General features: G+C 41.2%; 2 protein-coding genes and 1 long non-coding RNA gene across 8 annotated transcripts in view; 2 read left to right on the top strand and 1 right to left on the bottom strand.

The window, feature by feature from the left end:
* The window catches only part of LOC124208022, a 56,999-nt gene that overhangs the window by 6,705 nt on the left and 31,567 nt on the right, over positions 1-18,727 (top strand). For all 3 annotated transcript variants that reach the window (XM_046605712.1, XM_046605709.1, XM_046605711.1), the window contains exons 2-3: positions 6,276-6,450; positions 7,655-7,866. In XM_046605712.1, the coding sequence (XP_046461668.1) occupies positions 6,324-6,450; positions 7,655-7,866 (339 nt within the window). In that variant the 5' untranslated portion in view covers positions 6,276-6,323. The remainder of the gene's footprint in view (positions 1-6,275; positions 6,451-7,654; positions 7,867-18,727) is intronic.
* Positions 12,583-18,503, top strand: LOC124208024. Of its 2 annotated transcripts, XM_046605714.1 has the most exons (5): positions 13,171-13,411; positions 14,459-14,620; positions 15,288-15,503; positions 15,578-15,836; positions 18,225-18,503. In XM_046605714.1, exons 1-5 carry the CDS (start codon positions 13,238-13,240, stop codon positions 18,338-18,340), a joined length of 927 nt encoding a protein of 308 aa, XP_046461670.1. In that variant the 5' UTR covers positions 13,171-13,237; the 3' UTR covers positions 18,341-18,503. The 2 variants fall into 2 exon arrangements, with proteins under 2 accessions (XP_046461671.1, XP_046461670.1); XM_046605715.1 differs by having other exon boundaries at positions 12,583-14,620; positions 15,581-15,836.
* LOC124208032 lies at positions 15,050-18,295 on the bottom strand. Of its 3 annotated transcripts, none has more exons than XR_006880227.1 (5): positions 18,156-18,295; positions 17,699-18,077; positions 16,410-17,608; positions 16,205-16,322; positions 15,050-15,783 (listed from the first exon to the last, which is right to left on the bottom strand). It is a non-coding gene; the product is annotated as an uncharacterized LOC124208032 (long non-coding RNA). The 3 variants fall into 3 exon arrangements; XR_006880229.1 differs by having other exon boundaries at positions 16,446-17,608; XR_006880228.1 differs by having other exon boundaries at positions 17,743-18,077.

The following is an 18,727-nucleotide window of genomic DNA, read 5'->3' as shown; positions in this document are numbered from 1 at the left end:
GTATATATCAAAAGGGGCGAAGCCTCTGGGCGCGATACAAAAATACGGCGGGAGAGCCCAGCAGCAAGAACAGGAGCCAATGTCATCGATCCATCCAAGTTAGTGGCCATAGTTGAGTTAGTAAATGGCCTGTGTGTGGATACACCGTGTGCCCTTTTCTCTTTTTATTTCTGGTTGCCCGGCCTTCCTTCTTCTACGTCGTGATGGTTCTGCGCGTCCGTGCGTGAAACACGATTGCCTATGTATGTATACTACACAAATAGCTGGACGTGAGGGCTGTCTTTTGATTCCACTTCCACATATTAGATGAGATGAATCAGTTCGTACTCCCAAAGAAATATCAGAACGTCCAATCTCTTATCTGACCTCCGACTTTATTGTATTATTTCAGTTGCGCAAAATCTAATTTTGATTAGTTAAGCGGACAGAAATGTTTGCTTTTTTTAAATTACGGGCTACTTGCGTTCTGGTAAGTGACTGTGTATCGACACTAAATAAAAACAGCAACAACAATTGAAGAAGTGAGTGCTATATCGTGTCCGGCCAGCAGACGGCATTCATGTGTCGTTTCGTGTCGTGAAAAACACAAAAAACAAAAAAACAAACAAACAAAGAGTAAGTGCTAAACAAGGGAGAAGATAAATTCTCGAGAAATCGCGGATGGCAATATGCTGTTGGAGTCGGTCATTCGACATATCGAGAAACTCCGGCGGAGGTTTAATGTCGTCGTCTAACGGCCTACAGTACACAATTCCAGATAGATGGGGGGTTATCCAGTACGCCGAAGAAGTTTGATCGTTTTCCACAGAGAAAAAAGAGAAATAAGTCATAATAACATCTAGGAACGATCAAAGTGTCAGAATCCGCAGACACAAGTTGCAAGTAAACTGTCGACTGTTAAGGAAATATTGCCCTTCCAATCCAATCATTCTTACTGTCAACAATAACTTAATCAAGGGAGCCCTAGAGCTGTTGTAGTGACAAACACATTTTCTTCAGCGGTCGATGAACTTTGAAAGAAAAAAGATTGAAGAGCATTTGCATACGGTCAGAATCTGTTCCGACACACAAATCCGTGTGTACTGGATGAAAACGCATTTCCCATATGTCTTTAAATTTCTTTTTTCCTTTTAGAACCATTTTCTTTTGATGTCATCATTGGTGGCTACCAAGGGCGGCAGGATACGCACCAAGAATCACAAGGAGAAAGAGAAAAGGAAAGCGGACAAAATGACAACAGGAAAATGCTTCCTGATCTAATGTCTCTCCATAGTACGATATAAGCCTCACTCTGCTGTACCGGACATGAATAGGACGCGGGCGGCAGCCGCACAGAGAGTGAGCGCGCGGCCCACTTTCTTTTTCTTTCTCCGGGGGTGATTCTATACATACTGAGAGCCCAGCTTGCGCAAAAGAGAATCCAACATGGAACATGTACAATACATATACAAGACAAAAGACTTAAGATTGGATGACTTTTCGCTTGACCACATAGAACTAGAATGGAACCTTTTTTTACCAGCAGCATCCAAACTCGCCTTTTTTTTCGCCCTCCTTTCTTTTTTTAAGTCAACAGATTTGGTGGCGCAGGAAACGCACACGAGTCACGGTCGCCATCTTATCTTCGAGCGGCCATCCAGTTTGGCGAGCCAATGACCTCCATCAAAACGATACTATTTTTCTTCTTTTTTCCTCTCTAGTGGTGGTTGCTTCCTCAAATGCGTTGGTCGAGCAGAAGGCGACTGACCATAAAAGGGAGAGGAAGTTTCTTATCGCACCGGAAAACGGGCGAAACGGGGAAATAAGGAGCGCAGGAGAACGGACGAGAGAGAGAGAGAACCGAAACAACGACATTCCTCCAGCGAGGCAAACACAAGAGCAGCAACAGCAGCAACAACAACTCCCGACACAATTCCCCCCCCCTCCATTGGATTTATGCATGACGTATACGTGCACTAAAACAACTCAAAATGCCTAAATAGACGGGCGAGTAGCTGTCAGGCGACATCCAGTCCGTCCGACTCCATTTTGACACCATGGCGCGCACGAGCGATGGCACCACCGAATTGTGTCGTCTCTTAATGGTCCGATTCAAAAGTTTCCGAATAATCAAGTCATTGTCCAACATTCGTACATAGGAAACAGGAATGCTGGTGGCAATCGAAAGGGGCAACGCAATAGATTCAGGCGGGCGGGGAGTCAGCCAGGCCACAGCGCAAGCCGAGGGGTTGATGAGTAGTAATGTGCATGCCGCTACTGCCTAATTGTTCTTGGCTGATAAGCACTGCAACTTTGTCTTTTTTCGGGGATTTCAGCCTCATTATTCTTTCGGGTTGCCTTTGCTCAAGTCACAGAGAAGAACGAGAAGAACAAGACAAGAAGCAGCTCATTAGATTGATTGGTCCAAAGCTCGAGCGCCAAACAGAAGGCTGAGGGGGAAAAAGTTGAATAGGACAAAGATGAAAGAAAGTATACGTCGAGTTTTTGTTAATGACTCGAAAAGAAGAAATCAAAAGAAATGGGATCCGCGAATGATGGTCCGTGGGTAGCCGCCATATCTTTTGTCATCTCCAATTTCTAAATTATGAGCCAAAAGCAGCCAAATAGTCCAATAAGCAAATCATCGTCTATTTCACCATTTTGAAAGAACATGAGGATTGGCTTACTATACATCGTTCAAAACTTGAAACGTCAAGTTAAGTTCTCCCATCAGAATCTTTTATCTTCACCAAACCACACAACGCCAGTCTGTTCTAGGTCTTTTTTTGGACCATTTTGGCAGAAGTGAGTATAGGAAAATAAAAAATTGACAACAAAAGTTTGATTGGATTGAACAGTAGCCCTTGACTTGGCAGAGCATGACAACTGTGCTACTTGTTTCCCCTTTCGTTTTGCTTTCTCCTGCAGCAACGTTTTTAATGTCTTTGAAACTCCAAGTTCACCTCAACTCGTCGTTTCCCCCTTATGGTCTACGCCCGTTATTTTCTTTGACGTTGCTATGCAGTTGTGTTTCTTTTTTCTTTCAAAAGATTTGGAAAACTTTTTCTTTTTTTTCCTTTTCTTACCTTAAAAAAGGAAACCTGTTTACTAATCTGCTTCTGGCGATCACGGTGGGCTGCTGCCCGGCACCAACATTATAAATCTAATTCCAAAGTAAAGACAAAAGAAAGAAAAAAAAATTGGGTTGGCCGTCCGTTCACGCGTTACAGACGATCGTCTATCGTCGAGCTCAATATTTTCTGAAACTCAATCGTACCTGTGGAAGCGAGGGTATACAGTATGAACTGCAACATTCGTAACGGTTCAATGCGGCAACCGCGGCTAGTGTGGTCTGACAAGATGTCGTACCTCCAAATTTATATCTTTGACATTTCACTTTGATTCTGTGATCTATAGTGGGCATGCACGGTTATGACCATCTATTTTAGTTCTTAAAAAAATAGACGTAGATTTTTATCAGAACTTTCATCAGGAAAAATTTTAAAAGACTAGATTGTCTTTCCTAGATTTAATAACGCTGTTTAATTCAAATCGAGGCAAGGTAGATTTCAGAAACAATTGCCAACTAATTTTTTTGTTGCACATTCCAAGAAATATCGCATGATCCTAAATTCAGGACAAATTTGCCATTATTATTCCGAGAAGGAGAATCAAACATTCGTTAGCAATGATTGCCGAAAAAAGTGTGTAAATCGACAAATATCTTCCGTCATAATTTTCAAATATTTGAAGAAAATTTAATAACGTTGAATATTGATATTCGTTGCTTTTGATCTCGAACACGCCTTTCATCTGTTTCGCTCGCACCAAAACAAATAAAAAGTGCAATAATAAAAATCCTATTATTTCGTGATGACGAAGAAAATGTAGAAAAAGAAGATAATTTCTAGAGCATTCCAACGCTACGGTTATTGATTTGACAAAGAAAAAAGAAAATTCCAATAAATCAATCTTTCGTGGAAAAGAAAAAAAAATTTCATTTCGGTTATCGAAGTCGTTACGGTGATATATTACACAAGCAGAAACAGGAAAACAGACAAAATCCTCCTACTAAGCCAGAGATATACGTATACATAGCAGCGTGACCCAATTGTGGAATTCTTTCCTCATCGGTGGTTTCCTCATATTCCAACCGAGTCCTGTTCCTCTCAAATACAAAGATCATACATTTAAAAGAATCTTGCCTGTATTTCATACGGTCTAGTCTATGGTCTGACGTGGTGGTGTATAGATCAAACTCGATTGGAAGGAGGAGGACCACGGGGGAGTGTCGATCGAAGAGAAAAAGAAAAAGTGGCACGGACTCGACGACATCACCTCACATGGATGACACATGGCCTGCACACACAACAACAAAATCCTTGCGTTTGATCTTGGGCGGATGTGGTGGGATGTTGGAACTTGTCTCGTCGATGACTGAGAGGCTGTTGGTTGGAAGCTGCTCAAATTCTAGTCAACAATAAGCCGCCCGGAAATGGTCGTCTCTTTCCTCGAATCTTTTTCACATCCGCCGTGTATAAATACGCAGGGTCTATCAATAAGAAGTCTGGCGATCTGTGGGTGTTTTGGAATCTTTTTTTAGAATCTCGTGGCTGTTGCTAAATCCACCGCCGAAAATGATCGATCGAAGTACTTGGGATGAGAGGAACTTGGGTGGCCATTTACGCATCATTTTCAGCGGAATCGATTCAAAGGAAAAGAAATTGCTCGTCGTCGACACATTACGTGTGTGAAAGGCAATGATGGATTGCGCATCGCAGTAAAATACAATGGGAAATAGGGGGAGGAAAAAGGTACGACGAGTCTCAACCGACAGTTCACTCCTTTGGTCCAACATGAAAGGAGTTTTGTTTTTATCTCTTCCTTTTGCTCGACAACAGACAATCTCCCAAGAGGTTCTCGATAACACACAAGTGCACAGATGGGGCCAACTAAATCTCTCTGCTGTCTCCCTTTGACTTTGATAATCGCCACCAGGACAGGGCTCACGCTGTTGGCCCTTCTGTCTCTTTGACAAAGATGTAGGAAATGCGGAAAGTTTAAGGCCATTTTAGAAGGAAGAAAATGGCTGAGGTACAATGTCAAACAACGGTAGAGCGAAACAGTTTGTTAAGTTATGGAGAGATTTTCTAAAAAGCAATTGCGATTCCTTCAGTCCATTTATTCCTTAACAATTCTGCTGTTCATTTGACATTTGATCTGTTGGTCCAATTGCTATTTTAAAAAATAATGGATAAATTTTCCAAACTTGACACCATCGATTTAGTCTCGCACACAAAATTTGCATCAAATGGAAATGAAATAAGAAAAAGAACTGAACCAGATTAGATCGACGCTAAAAGAGTGATGGGTTCGATGCCCTCAAAAATACCAAGAAAAAAGACGACGGAAGATCTTTCGACTTCTTCGAGTTAGTCGCGTCGCACTAATTTCGTCCTAACGTGACACGGACGACACCCCTCCGTTTTTTTATCTCAAATTTCTACATTTGTTCCAAAAAAGAAAACAATAAACAAATTTCATGACAGTTCCGAAGCAGCGACGACATGATGCCGTAATTTACGCCTTTCCATCCATCACTTTAGATAATTCCGTTACGTCGCAGGATGCGTTTTAAAACGTTGACTTTACATTCTCGCTCCGCCCTTCTCCTTCACGTCTATTAACTTATAAATACTACATTCCTTGCACGCTGAATAAGTTAATGAAGTCGAGTCCAAACTGATACGCAACATTCAAGATATACGACTGACAAATCTCTCTAAAGAAGACCTTCCAACAGAATCTAAAACTCTCATGAAATCTTTTTCGTGGGCAAAAGGAATAAGAAGAAGAGCAGCTCTGTCTGTATTCTGTAACAAGCGCAAATCCAACTGAAATGACCCTTCAAACAGCGGCAGAAACAGGGGACCAAGAGAAATAATTGTATTAGCAGCTCGGGCATGATGTGTGCGCAGGAGAAAGATAACGCTTTTACGCTCGTATTTTTGTGACATGGCTGCATGCAGAAAATGCGCCAGCAACGTCGAAAATGGGTGGATCGCACTGGAATGTGAAATAACAAGGAAAACGGGGGCATAGTCGCCTATTCCATCTCTAATTGAATCTATTCCGAGTAAAAAGCGAATCGTTTCTCGTGATTGTTGCAGAACAAATCTAATCAAGGTTTTATGATGCATCTCCTGGTTATTCATTTGTTAATTCATTCATCAAATCCGCACGACCTTTTCCCCTATTTCTACAATTCTAATCCATTTCTTATTTCCAATTTTTAGGAGAAGAGTAGTGACCGATTTCCAACCAAACTCTTGCTGGACTACAAAATGGCTAGTGCTAACGGGTTCATTTGTAGCTGCCTCGTCATTTTGCTGTCCAGTTTCTTCATCATCATGCTCCACCAGATTTCTGCTGTTACGGCAGCGGAATCATCGTTTACCAAAATTTCCACAGGTAAAAGGACCGAGTATTTACATTTAGCCTTACTTAATATTTAAGTAAACTGATTTCTGGGTGAAACAAATTCACACTGTAGATTCAAATCGATATTTTAATACAAAAAATAGATCAGAGAATGTAAAGATAGGGTTTATGGTTTATCCCAATTGAGTTAAAAAAAAGCAGAAAAAATGTTCCGTCTTCCGATCCATCAGAATTTCAAAGAGAACTCGAGGAGAGTACAGTTTTTTTGCGCATGATAGATCACCCCATCGTTCACAGGAAGAGATGGACTTTATCCAATGGGTAAAAGAATTCAACCAACCATGCCCCGAGCAATAATTTGTGAGATAAAAATCTTTCAAATATTTGCAAATATTAAATCGTTCAAAGCAAACGATAACGAGCTTAAGGCTATGCTAGTAAATTTCTTTCTTTCACAAAGATGAGATTAATAGAAAAATCATTCAGGCGCAATATCGATACACAAAAAACATGGGCTCTTTATTCTTTAATCAATAGCAAATCCATTCAAATGCAGGAGTCCCGAGAATATTTCATGGAACAAATGATGAGCCTACTGTTGATTCAGTTTGACGAACAGAATCGAAAAGTCCCGAGGGAGAGTTATTTCGTTCAATATGGCAAAGATCAAATGGCTGTCTCGAACAGTTGGGATTGTGCAACGAAATCAGCTGTGGATCACTTTGACCCTCACGGCCAATCAATCTGCTGCTGATGTTGTGTTTCGGAGTGCAAGCCACTTTGACTTTGAATCTTTGATCTTTCAGAAGAGCGAGCCGGACCGGTGGAAAAGTACACACAGAAATACGGCGATGCGCTTTCATCTTGATGAATACGCAACCGTTATCTATGCAAGTTCACGATCACAACGAATAATCAGCACGCGCTGACTACCAGAAATGATCCGTGAAATAAAGACCTTAGAGCTCACTGGATTCATTTATTCCCGATTGCACGAAATTAAGGCCTGTACACGAAGAGGATCGAATTTCTATTTCTGTGGGGCTGCTGGTTTGATGATTTTATTTCATGGTTTACTACGTTCCCCTTTTGAATTTCACGCACTTGCCGCCACATAAAAAATAGTGTTAATCTAAATCCTTGAATGGGCGCGAATTTCAAATTTTGACCTGTTTTGATTTTAATAAACATTAATACAACCAATTATTGCCCATTGGGTGTACGTGCATTCCAGATGTAGATAACAACAAGCAAGTCGTCGTCGTGGCTGCTGGAACAGCTCATCCACGATCTCTGACCGCTCCCCTTTCGTCTAGCGGCGTGGCAGTCGAGTTGGAGGAGCTCCTTCCTGAGACGATGGAAAACGGCACCACCAATCATATGATCATCTTACAGGGCGAAACCGTCCTCCTCCCGTGCAAGGCCTACAGCCTCGGACAGCGAACGGTAAATATAATTTCCCCTCCCATCACGAATTCTTTTTGACTACGAAATGAGAAATCGATCGGCATGACGAATGGAACGCCATTTCCATTCGGCACTTACGGCCCTATAGAAATAGACCATCGAGAATGTCGGTAAAGTGTACTAGTACATACACTAGCCTACTGAATGAACTGCATCTGGGAACTAAATCGAATCAGGGGAAAACTGCTCATAAAATGTTTTCGCTGCCAGCGGCTGCTGTCGTTGTTGTGGCAACGTCATCACTCACGTCAATATCGGACTTTGACCTTCACGCAATTCCTTTAGTCGCCTGCACCGGAGAAACAAAGAACATTTTAAAACACAAACTCCGGTTTTCTTGGGACCCATCCAAACGCAGAAAATAGAAACGCAAAAGCTTTAAATCAGCTGATAGCTAAACTACTTGCTTGTTGACTTCAGATTGATGTCTTTACCATTACTCGATTCACATTCACAATTTTGAATTGCACCAAACTGTTATGGAGATATATCCTGCAACTTCTTGTATAAAATCACTCGGTTGGAGAATCAATAATAATATCCGTCTTCAGAATATCGATTTCTTCGTTGTTGTTTGCAAAAGTTTGGGAAAAACAAGCAAACACAATGAAAAACAGACAATAAATATTTGACAGAACTCTCCTTCTAAAAAAAGAAATTAAGCAAGCCCCAAAGCGCCTCATTAAAATTCGCGTGGCAAGACTTCCCGCTTCCAAATGCAGCAATCTGTAGAGATGTAACTTGAATAAGAGTTTACGGCAAAACGATACGACCAAAGGAAATCAGAGACGGATGATACTTTTGGGACTGGTGGCCTGGTGGCCATAAGAGAGCAAATTAAGAGCCATCACGGTTACAAGTTCATTGGCCCCATCGAAAAATACTCACGAATGAAGTACAGAACATTGTTTTCGCATCACATTTCTTTCCTTTTAATCAGTGGTGCTGATACCCAAGAAAATGCTCATTGTGCTCATTTCTAGAGAATTGCATAACATGACGCGGGATGTCTCAGCAAAAAAGGCACAATTAAAAGACTAATGAACTTTGAAATAAACGCATGCAGCACGCCGGCATACGAGACGACTACGGAATCCCAAGCCCGGTAATTTAAAACGGACGCGTGACTTTAAGCCCCTGTCATTTTACTCAGCTCGGAGAAGATTCCGTCACACCTAATGGGGCGGATGTCAGACGAGTGTCAAGTTAAAGTTGACGTTCCATTTCGTTGGGTTCAGCCGGTAACTTTTGATCAACTTGCCTAGCGAGAGGTTAATAAGGACACTGAATTTCAAGTTCAACAATAAATTGAAAATACTTTTTTTTTTAAAGAAAACACCTAGCTGAAAGGGAATTACTGTCAAAGTCAACTGTAGAAGTGTAGATAATATGGGAGTACTTTAGGTCGTTTAGGAACAAGAAAATTACTACTCTGCAGCTGATGGGCCCAATCAAAGGAGTAACACATACTACATTTACATTTTCGCCCAGAATATGTGGTTATTAAAGTATTTAGATGCTGAATTTTGCGTTAAAAAAAACGAGAACGGAAATTCTGAAAAGAAGATTGACATTGAGAAAGTTTTACATGTCAAAAGAGACAAGTTAAACATACTGTTTGGGCTATGTTTGCAGCACAAACACAAAAGCAATGATAAAACGTCATTCAAATAAACGTATTTGTCGCACGCAACCAAAAACAAACAAATGAATTCTATTCTGTTTGTTGCTACACAACATCGAGACAAAGAACGAAGGTATCGACTGAAGAAGAGAAACTCCCACCATCATCACGGATCGATAACGTGTGTGAACGAAAACTTGTTGAACACGGAAGACGGAACACATACAATATTTCAGTTATTATAGGTAAGCTACAACATTTCCTTTTGAAAAGTCTCAAGTATTGCAACGAACAAACAAACGAAGTATAAAATGTTCTTCCCCTCTTCAAGTCACATCAGAGCAATTAGAAGTCGACGGGAACAATTAATCAAGGTGCGAACGGTAAAAAAGGAGTATCATAAATCGTTATTATTTGTCATCGACAAAAAACATATTTATGGCAAGTCACCAAGGGGTAGACAATAGTCGATGACGAATGCTTTACTTTGTTGTGATATTTCACAGGTCTAATTCATGTCAGGATAAAGTTTAGCTTTCGTCTACGATCCCTTGTTTAACCGCAGTTTGCTGGGTTCGCGTAGAGAAAACTTACTTGTACATAACTAAAGGCAATAAAAAAGGCAATTAGATGAAACGTCGAGTCATAACTGCGGGAATGATGGCAGGGAAACTATTCCGCTCATTCTCTTGATGGATTAGAGCTATTATGTGCAACACAGGCTGGAGGCCATGCATTGATATTCCACCATATCCGCACGATTCCAGCTGTTCCGACTCTTTTCATCCGTTTCTTTCACTCATTTACCGCAGTCGACGACATGACAGTTGAGACGCAAAAAAAAAGAGGCCAAGATTTGGCCGGCAGCTCATCGCAATTAATTGGATCGGGATAATAAAAAAATCTCTAAGATCCCCGGCAATGGACTTTTAGATGAAATGTGTGCGAAACTTTTCTTCGCGAAATTATTTGGAACACGCAGCACGCACGCACAAGCCTTAAACAAATAACCAATGTTTCGGAGGCCATCGTCATCAACGCAAGACTTTCAAAAGGTTCCATTACTCTGGGTACAATCAAAAAAGTTTCCCTCCTACAAAATATAAAAATCGAACGAATAAGGTCGAACCGATTTGTTCTTCTTCTACAATCCTTCCTGTCAGAACAACTTTTAACTACAATACGCTGAGAGCTGATTCTTCTCAATTGTTGATTCTTCTTATTGTGGCAGATGTTAAACAAAGTTATCGAAAGGATCGGTAGAAAGAATTCAAGCGCTCAAAAGCCAAACAGCAAAAGTCGGAGAGGAAAAACTAGGGAAGCGCTAGGCAAAGAAAAGAGAATTTTAGGTTTTCAAAAAATCGATTGAGATCGACGCTCAGCGTTTCTTTTTTTCCCGTCTCCCTTCTACGTTCGATAGCGTTGTCTAGCTGGATAGAAAATTGTCAAAAGCCAGAGAAAGTGTACGTTGTCGTCAAAAGTCCCGCAACCACTAAAACGATTCTAAAGATAGCCTAAAGCCTAGAGCCAACATCTTTTTCTTTCTCGTATTTGCTCACACACTCTACGGGAAATGAAAGCGTGACGCGTCTATTGTGTCAAGATGCTCACAAAAATAATAATAAAAGATGGCAATGCGTCACCACTTTTGTCCTTTTACCTTTTCTGGTCAGTTGGCGTCACTGCAAAGTCGGAAGTGTCGGAAACCAAGAAGCGTCACAAATCACTCTTGTTTTTCTCAGAAATTTCCAAACAAACGTAGGCGTGTTTTACAGTTCCATTTCTTCAAAAAGCAACACGTTGAAAATTTGGTAAATTCAAAATGAGGTCATTTGGCTGTTAAAGAACTTGGCACTAAACCAAGAACTGCCGATGTGGCGGCAAGACCCTCTTGGTAGAAAAAAATTGTGTCACAAAGTTGCACTTTGCTTTTCAAGTTCAAATATGTCTGAATTTGATTGTTTACCCACAGTCAAAGTTGTGAGATAAAAACAGGCCTGACCGCCTGATGACGCGTGAGCTGTTTAATGAACCCTGACTGAGAAAAACAAAAACCCAGCGTGATAAAACAGTTTCAGCCAACTGCATGACCCAGGAATAATCGTACTCCGTACTACATGACAATTTCTAATAGTCGCCTCGCCACCACATTGTCAAAAAGGAAGAACAGAGATGAATTTGCCCTACCTTTAAGCCTGAGAAATACGGCCAGGCATCCAAAAGTGCTCGGTCCTCTGAAAAGTTGAATCCACCAAGAGGGAAGGGTAAAAGGAAGTCCTCGTGAATACACCCACATTCACATGGGCGTTCACAAAAAGGGGGATTGAAGAGATCCTTAACTCGGTCGACACTGGAAATTTCTCCAATTAAACGGGATGCTGTTAATCTAAATAGAAAATTTCAACAATATGAGTTACGAAAAATTTGAAACAATAAAAAGCAAGGAAAAGTTGAAAATAATTGTTACTAAACAAGAGAATTGAAGGTCATCTGAACACAACAGGATCATCAAAAAATCTGGCAGGTTAAATGCAGTTTAATAATAGTGACGAAAATTATTTCCTCAGCGATGATACTGGATTGTTGCTAATGACAGGAGATCATCAGTCAAATAATATGACTGAAGGTCCAGCACAAGCAAAACTTTGCTGTTACGATGGCTGGCTCAAGCCTGAAATCTGCACAGAGGAAAAGGTTACATACAAAGCAAACAAACTGCTATGCATCGACAAGGGGATAAATAATGCTAGTCAAGTAACAATTCACAAACTTGGAACAAGTTGAGGATTTTCTATTTAAACTCCCATAGTCACCCCATTTCTTTTCAGAGTTTTTACCTGCCAAACAGCATGAAAAGCATGGAGCACATGGAAAGCTGCGGTCCTACACCATGGCTGCGACACCAAAGTTGGCATGACGATGACCACATTTGCAATTTTATTTTCGTGCATCCATGCCCAAAAAAGTGATGCCCAAAGGTTCCGTTTTCTTTGATATCTAAGTGTCTTGATCTTCTTTACGAAACTTGTGATTGAAACGAGAACGACTGCAGACGACACTAATCTTCCAATTTGCAATATTTAAGATATCGATTACAATTTATTAAAAATCGATACCCCCCCAAAAAAAAATCCAGACCACAAAAAAACAATAAAAGCGGGTACTAATAAATTTTTATTCGTTTAAGATTAAATATTATACGACTCCGCACGCTTTGACACTTCCTTACTGTTACGAATTCCCCTCTATTAGTTTTGTTGGAGATGAATAAGTCTCGAGACTCGAGAGTGACGGCAATCAAATGAATCAAAGTATTCAAAATCAACAATTTTCTCGCAATCGATTTTTATCTCCATCCCTCTTGTTGGGTCTGAATTCAGATCAAGACCCAACAAAAGGATTTCCATTTTTCTTGCAATTTGTTTTGCTTTCCATCCCTTTTGTGCTTTTTTTCGTTTTTTTTTTTCATACCCAGAGTCCCAGACCCAACAAAAATAAATAATTCCATAAAAGTTAACCGTTTTATTTAGTACAATTTCTTAACAGATAATATGGACTAGAGAGAATATTTTAAAAAAATCGTCGTCTGTTATTGAAACTTTGTTGCATTAATTAACAGATGAGAGGAGAAAAAAAAAGAAGAACAAAATGACACTGTCACGACAACGTTGGAAACAACATTTGCATGTTCAGCATCTTTTTACTTGTTTTACAATCACGGGGAACATGTTGTTGACGTCAACGACACAAGTTTTCCCTTTCGGCGTCTTCCTGTTTCCTAGGCTCTCAAAAGACTCGGATGTGTTTTGCTTGTTTCTCGATATCCGATTTCGTTGTTTGGATCTGGTTATTGGTGTACACTGTATATCTTCCTTGACAACGCCGTTGATGGACAAGAAGGTTAGATTTTCCTACGTGACGGTTGAAACCTTGCAGGTTTGTTTGACTTCAAATCAGCAGTCGTTTCGTATCAAATCTTGTTTTCTTTTTGTTACACCTTTTCTGAGCAACTCCAATCGGTTTCCAAGTTGACAATTTAACGATCCTTTTTCTTAGTTCCTTCTTAGCTGCTTGTCTCAAGTCTCTCGCCTCCCTTGTTCACTTGCAACTTGAAAATCTTGAGACGTTGTGGGCGGATCATTAATAATTATCAAGAGGAAAGGAAGAGGGTCCACCGAAAGTGCAGCTGACAGTTTAAGGATTCCGGAAAGATAATCGAATATCAAAGTCCACTATAGCTGTATCGGAGAAATTAAATGCGACGCACTTAGAAAACTTTGGCGAAAACGAGGACAATGTGAATGGAACGATGCCGGCAATAATCCACAGCCAAATAATCTTAAAGCTAAAATTAAAAAGCTTTGCCAAAACAACAAAATTGAGTTCAAAATTTCACTGAGATTAAATGTTTAACCAAAAAGAAGAGGAGTTGGATGGGTGTTACTTGTTACTTAGTTCGAACCGAACCACTTTGTTGATTTGCGGCGACTGGTTAATTTGCAAAGGCCATCAGTTTCCCCGACTGCATTTTCGTTCCAGAAAACAACCGGTCGTCTGTTATGGAAATGTTCCCGGTGCATTACGACTGTCATCCTCGTCGTGCTGAATAACCTATAACCCTCCATATATGTGTCTATTGTGGGTTCCCAATGTTAACGGAAGATGAGGTGAAATTTCGCGTGAGTTTGACAAAACTTTGTCGCCAGTCAAAAGGCGACACAGAATCCCAACGCGCATTCACAATGTTCAATTTTAATGGCGATACAATCTGATGACATTTTGTGCCTGGACTTTATGCTCGGCTTTGGTTGTCCTGTTTAGGATTGCCACCGACACATTGCCCTTTTCAGGAGTCCAAAAGCGACACATTTGATTAGTGATTGATGGAATAAAACGCGGCTAATAATGAATTCTAATTTCCCCATTTGGTTGTCACTTTTGCGACAGGTTTCGTGGATTCGGCGGAGAGATTGGCACATCATGTCGTCCGGCAGTCACATCTACACGGCCGACAGCCGTTTCAGCGTCCTCAACCGGCCCGGCTCACCCGACTGGATTCTGATGCTCAAATCGCCGCAACTCTACGATTCCGGCACCTATGAATGTCAGGTAAATAAAGAAAACGTGAATCAATAAAAGGGAAAATACGACTGAGATCTCGATGATACGGGTGTTGGTAGAAACGTGATCTTGTTGACAATCCAGCAGTCATCCATGACCATCAGAGACAAAAAATCTGACATGACGTCACACCTCGTTTATTTGTTTTTACTTCCTTTCCTTGCCAACCGGGTTTTCCTTTTATTTTTTTCACGCTCTAATGAATCGTCCCGTCAAGTCGATGCTGGTCCAGCAATTCCTGGCTCTCCGTTCGACGCCGTCCATCCATGATTCAGTTCGTGTTTTTTTTCTTCTAGTGAATGCATAGGAGAGTGAGTATATGCGTACATGTATAAATGAAAGAGCAACTGAATGGAGAGACACGCCATTCTGCTGGATGTTGAAAAAGAGGCGAGAAAAGAAAAGGAGAAAAGGAAGTGCATTTGTGTACGAATCTGAGAGCCGTTGACTGGCGTTCAGATTGCGTGACGATTCGGCCGTGTATGAAAACGTGACGATCCCACCAATAACTCATTCACGCTGAACGAAACCCCTCGTAATCAAACAAAAGGAACAAATGCCAAAACACTCTAGAATTATTACAAAATGTCACAGGAAATGTGAATTATATTGACGGAATTTGAATTATTATTTTTCCTATCGACGTCCGACGCAGATAGCGGGCGGACAGGGACAAGTTTCGCACTTTGTCGAACTTTTAGTCTGGGCGCCGGTAGCGTCGGTCGTCGAGGGCAGCGAACACCACGTCGAAGCCGAGAGCAACATCCAACTGCATTGCAAACTCTACCCAGAAGCCAACAATTTCCATATTAACAACAGCAACGAGACCAACCGGGAACAGACGGCACTTCACCAGTTGTCGTTACCCGCGGTACGTCCGTCGTAAATAATTCACCCAATTTCAACCCCCCCCCCCCCTAATTATAAGAGTCGATTCCATTTCAGCAGGTGGTGGGTGGCAGAGCGCCGTTCGTTTGGTTTCACAACGGCCGGCCGCTGATTCACGGCGGCAAATCGTCGGCCGGTTTGGGGTTGGTGTCCATTTACCTGGAAGATGTTGCTGAATCCATCGCCGGCAAAAGCGACTGGATGGCGTGGACGAGCCGTTTGGTGATCCAGCGAGCAGATCCAGCCGATTCCGGCAACTATACCTGTGCACCGTGGAGAGGAAAATCCGCATCAGTCAACGTCTTCGTTTCACAAGGTGAATAAAAACTATCGATCAATGTATAGAACCCGTTCCATGTCCATTTGATTCCTTACGTTGTTGCAAGGACTTTGAGTTGAACAAATCAAATCGAATTCTAGTGCGTCTACCATTTCCGTTGGCATCTGAAATTGACGGGGACAAACAAAAATTGCTGATGGAATTGTTTCGTGCTTATTCCTAACTGATGGCTATCAATTCCCAACAAAACATTTCCAGGCTACAAAAAACTATTATATGGAAAGTAGGAGCCTGTCAAATTCATGCAATGGCAATTTTCTTGAATAGATTTAGAATTCGAAGTAAACTGAAATCCATTGGCCATTGGGTTACGTGTTTCTTAGTTTACTTGGCGTTTGTCTTACCTTTTTTATTCATTCACGGAGGTGGAAAACGGGTGCAAATAACAGTTGAACATTCTCTCTGCTGGAAAAAAGACTAGGGCGACTTCTCGCTGGAATCCACTGCCATCTTTCCTTGTCTCTTACAAATAACAACGCCGATTAAGCAAATAAATTCTATAACATATAAAGTTGTCTGCTGCACAAAATATTCTGCATGGCCACTTACTCGTGTGCCGGTTAAGAAGGAAAAGTTGCCAGATACCTGGAAAGGGCCGTCTCCGTCCTCACGCCATCTGGTCGTCGCCGTCTTTTGTGCCGATGTAATTATGGATGTCGTGACGCCAACAGCAGCTCTTTTAAATAACATCCAGGTGTATAACATACAACATGTATAACCGTTTTTGATTGATCGCCATTGTGAATGAAAAGCAATTACGCGGTTCAATCCTCCCCACTGTTTCCAAATCGGATTGCATTTCCATTTACTTGCGCAACTGAAAACGGGCCAGCAAACTCTTGACAATCGCAAACAGAAACGACAAGTTTTCGATCGAGTCTCTCATTCAAGGAAGACGGGACGAAGGAAAGTGTTTGTCAAAAGGAAGGAGTTGAATAACTTGGGCAGCACTCGACGGCCAAATGGAGGAAAAGAGAATAGAACTAAATTGACTTTCAAGACTCGAGAGATAAAAGTACGCGAGTAATTTTTGTGTTGACAGTTACTTTCCCTTCAGTTTGCAATTCCATTCTGCGCAAATAAAACTTGAATGTATAAAACAAAACTCATTTTTAATTTTTCGGCTCAATCGTTGTCTATGGCAAGTCGATTGATCGATCAGGGGCCGTCTCCGTTACAAACAGACAAGGGAATCTCTTCTCATTTCCGTGTCGTTTTCCTTTTCAAATTCTATTCGCATTTCGTTTTCAGCATCTTTTCGCGGTACCAAACTCCCGCCTCTCAATTTTAAAATAGAGTGGGGAATTCCATTTTCAAGTAGTAGGCAGGAATAACTGTTGGCCTTTCAATCCTTTTGAGTTTTTTCTTGTCATATCTTCGTTGCGCTTTGGCCCTTTTTTCAATTGCTTTTTTGCGTGCCGCAAGTTTGGCATTTCTCCAGCCGAATATCTGGCGTGTTGATGTCAATTCCCAAACTGCCCCCTCTTTATTCATCGCTATTTCAGCCTTTCTTCAGCTTTGATGGTCGATGAAATTGGGTTGCAGTTTATGAAAAAGTTTTTCGAGTTTTTTCCATGTCGTTGGCGTCGACGGAACGTCCCCCAGACGAGACATTGAACCTTCAACTCGGCAATGTCCACGACTGGCGTCCAGTCCGTGTTGGATCGATTGAATGCCGTACTTGCGTATTAATACTCGTAACTGCCCATCGTATACGAAGCTCCAAATGCCAGTGGTTATGGCATCCCCTAGAAGAAGAAAAAAAGATGTCACGAAAATAGACGCCCGACAATCTTGCGCTCAACACGACCCGATTTTCTACTTTATTCTGCAAAGACCTTGGGTATTTCTGTAAGCATCTTATGTCATTTTCGGTGGATACCTTTCATCAGATGAAACCATAATGGCCATATAGGAAACCTGCATTAGGGCGTATCATGTCATTTTCTAATCATTCTCACTTTCATCGCTATTTCTCGAGGGCCAGGGTGAACGTCAATGTAGTGGCGGGATGCTTCCACGTTAAGTCAAAGTGACGAGATGGGAAAAGTTGGTTCGCTCCCTTCTTCGTGCAAAATCAAGGCTACTACTTTATACTTGACGTCACACAAGAAAGGGGAAACGCGTTCATTCAGCAGCGCAATAAAAGTTGAGAATTCACCTGCATCTAATCGAAATAGTCTTGAATTATTTGGTCGGCTGCCGTTCACTCTTTCCCTGTTTCAATGCCATCAGAATTATTGTTACCAGCGACGAACATGGAAAGAACGCAAAAATGTCTTAATGATATTGTACCGATATAATTTAAAATTGGCTGGAGAATCTAATCCTTGGCTTCGTTTGTTTTGTTTGGTGTGTCCTCAGGTGATCGACCAGCGGCGGTTCAGAGGCAGTCTGCGCTGAGATCTTCCATCCCACTGAATGTACTCATCTTTGGGCTTAATTTTCTTCTACTTCAGATGCCTCTTCAGGACCGATAATCCCTTCTCTTTCTGCTTTTCTACAATTTTTACTTGTTCGTTTGGTTACGGTTACACCAGCCGTCATTTTAAGGATAAATAATTGTTTCATCGTGCCCGTATGTGTACAAATTCTTTCCTCGATGAAAATTAACTCAAATAAAAACAATATTAAATTACTGTACACCGTACTGTGTTGTTTTCTTTTCACTACCTCTGTTACTTGGGTCCAGTCTCCATCGGCAAAGACAATTCTCCCCTGAGTGTACAACTAGAGTTAGTCATTACAAGGAAAATTATTTTCTTTGACAAGGGACAGTTATTTTTGTGCGGCTGTTCTTTGTTAATTTTTCTGACGTGTATGTACTTCAGTAAGGTAATACGAAGTCTATTCTTGTATTTAGTGGG

The sequence above is a fragment of the Daphnia pulex genome, chromosome 11, assembly GCF_021134715.1.
Source record: "Daphnia pulex isolate KAP4 chromosome 11, ASM2113471v1".
Classification (NCBI taxonomy): domain Eukaryota; kingdom Metazoa; phylum Arthropoda; class Branchiopoda; order Diplostraca; family Daphniidae; genus Daphnia; species Daphnia pulex.
Note: the sequence above shows the minus strand (reverse complement) of the source record. Positions and strands in the feature narration are given on the sequence as shown.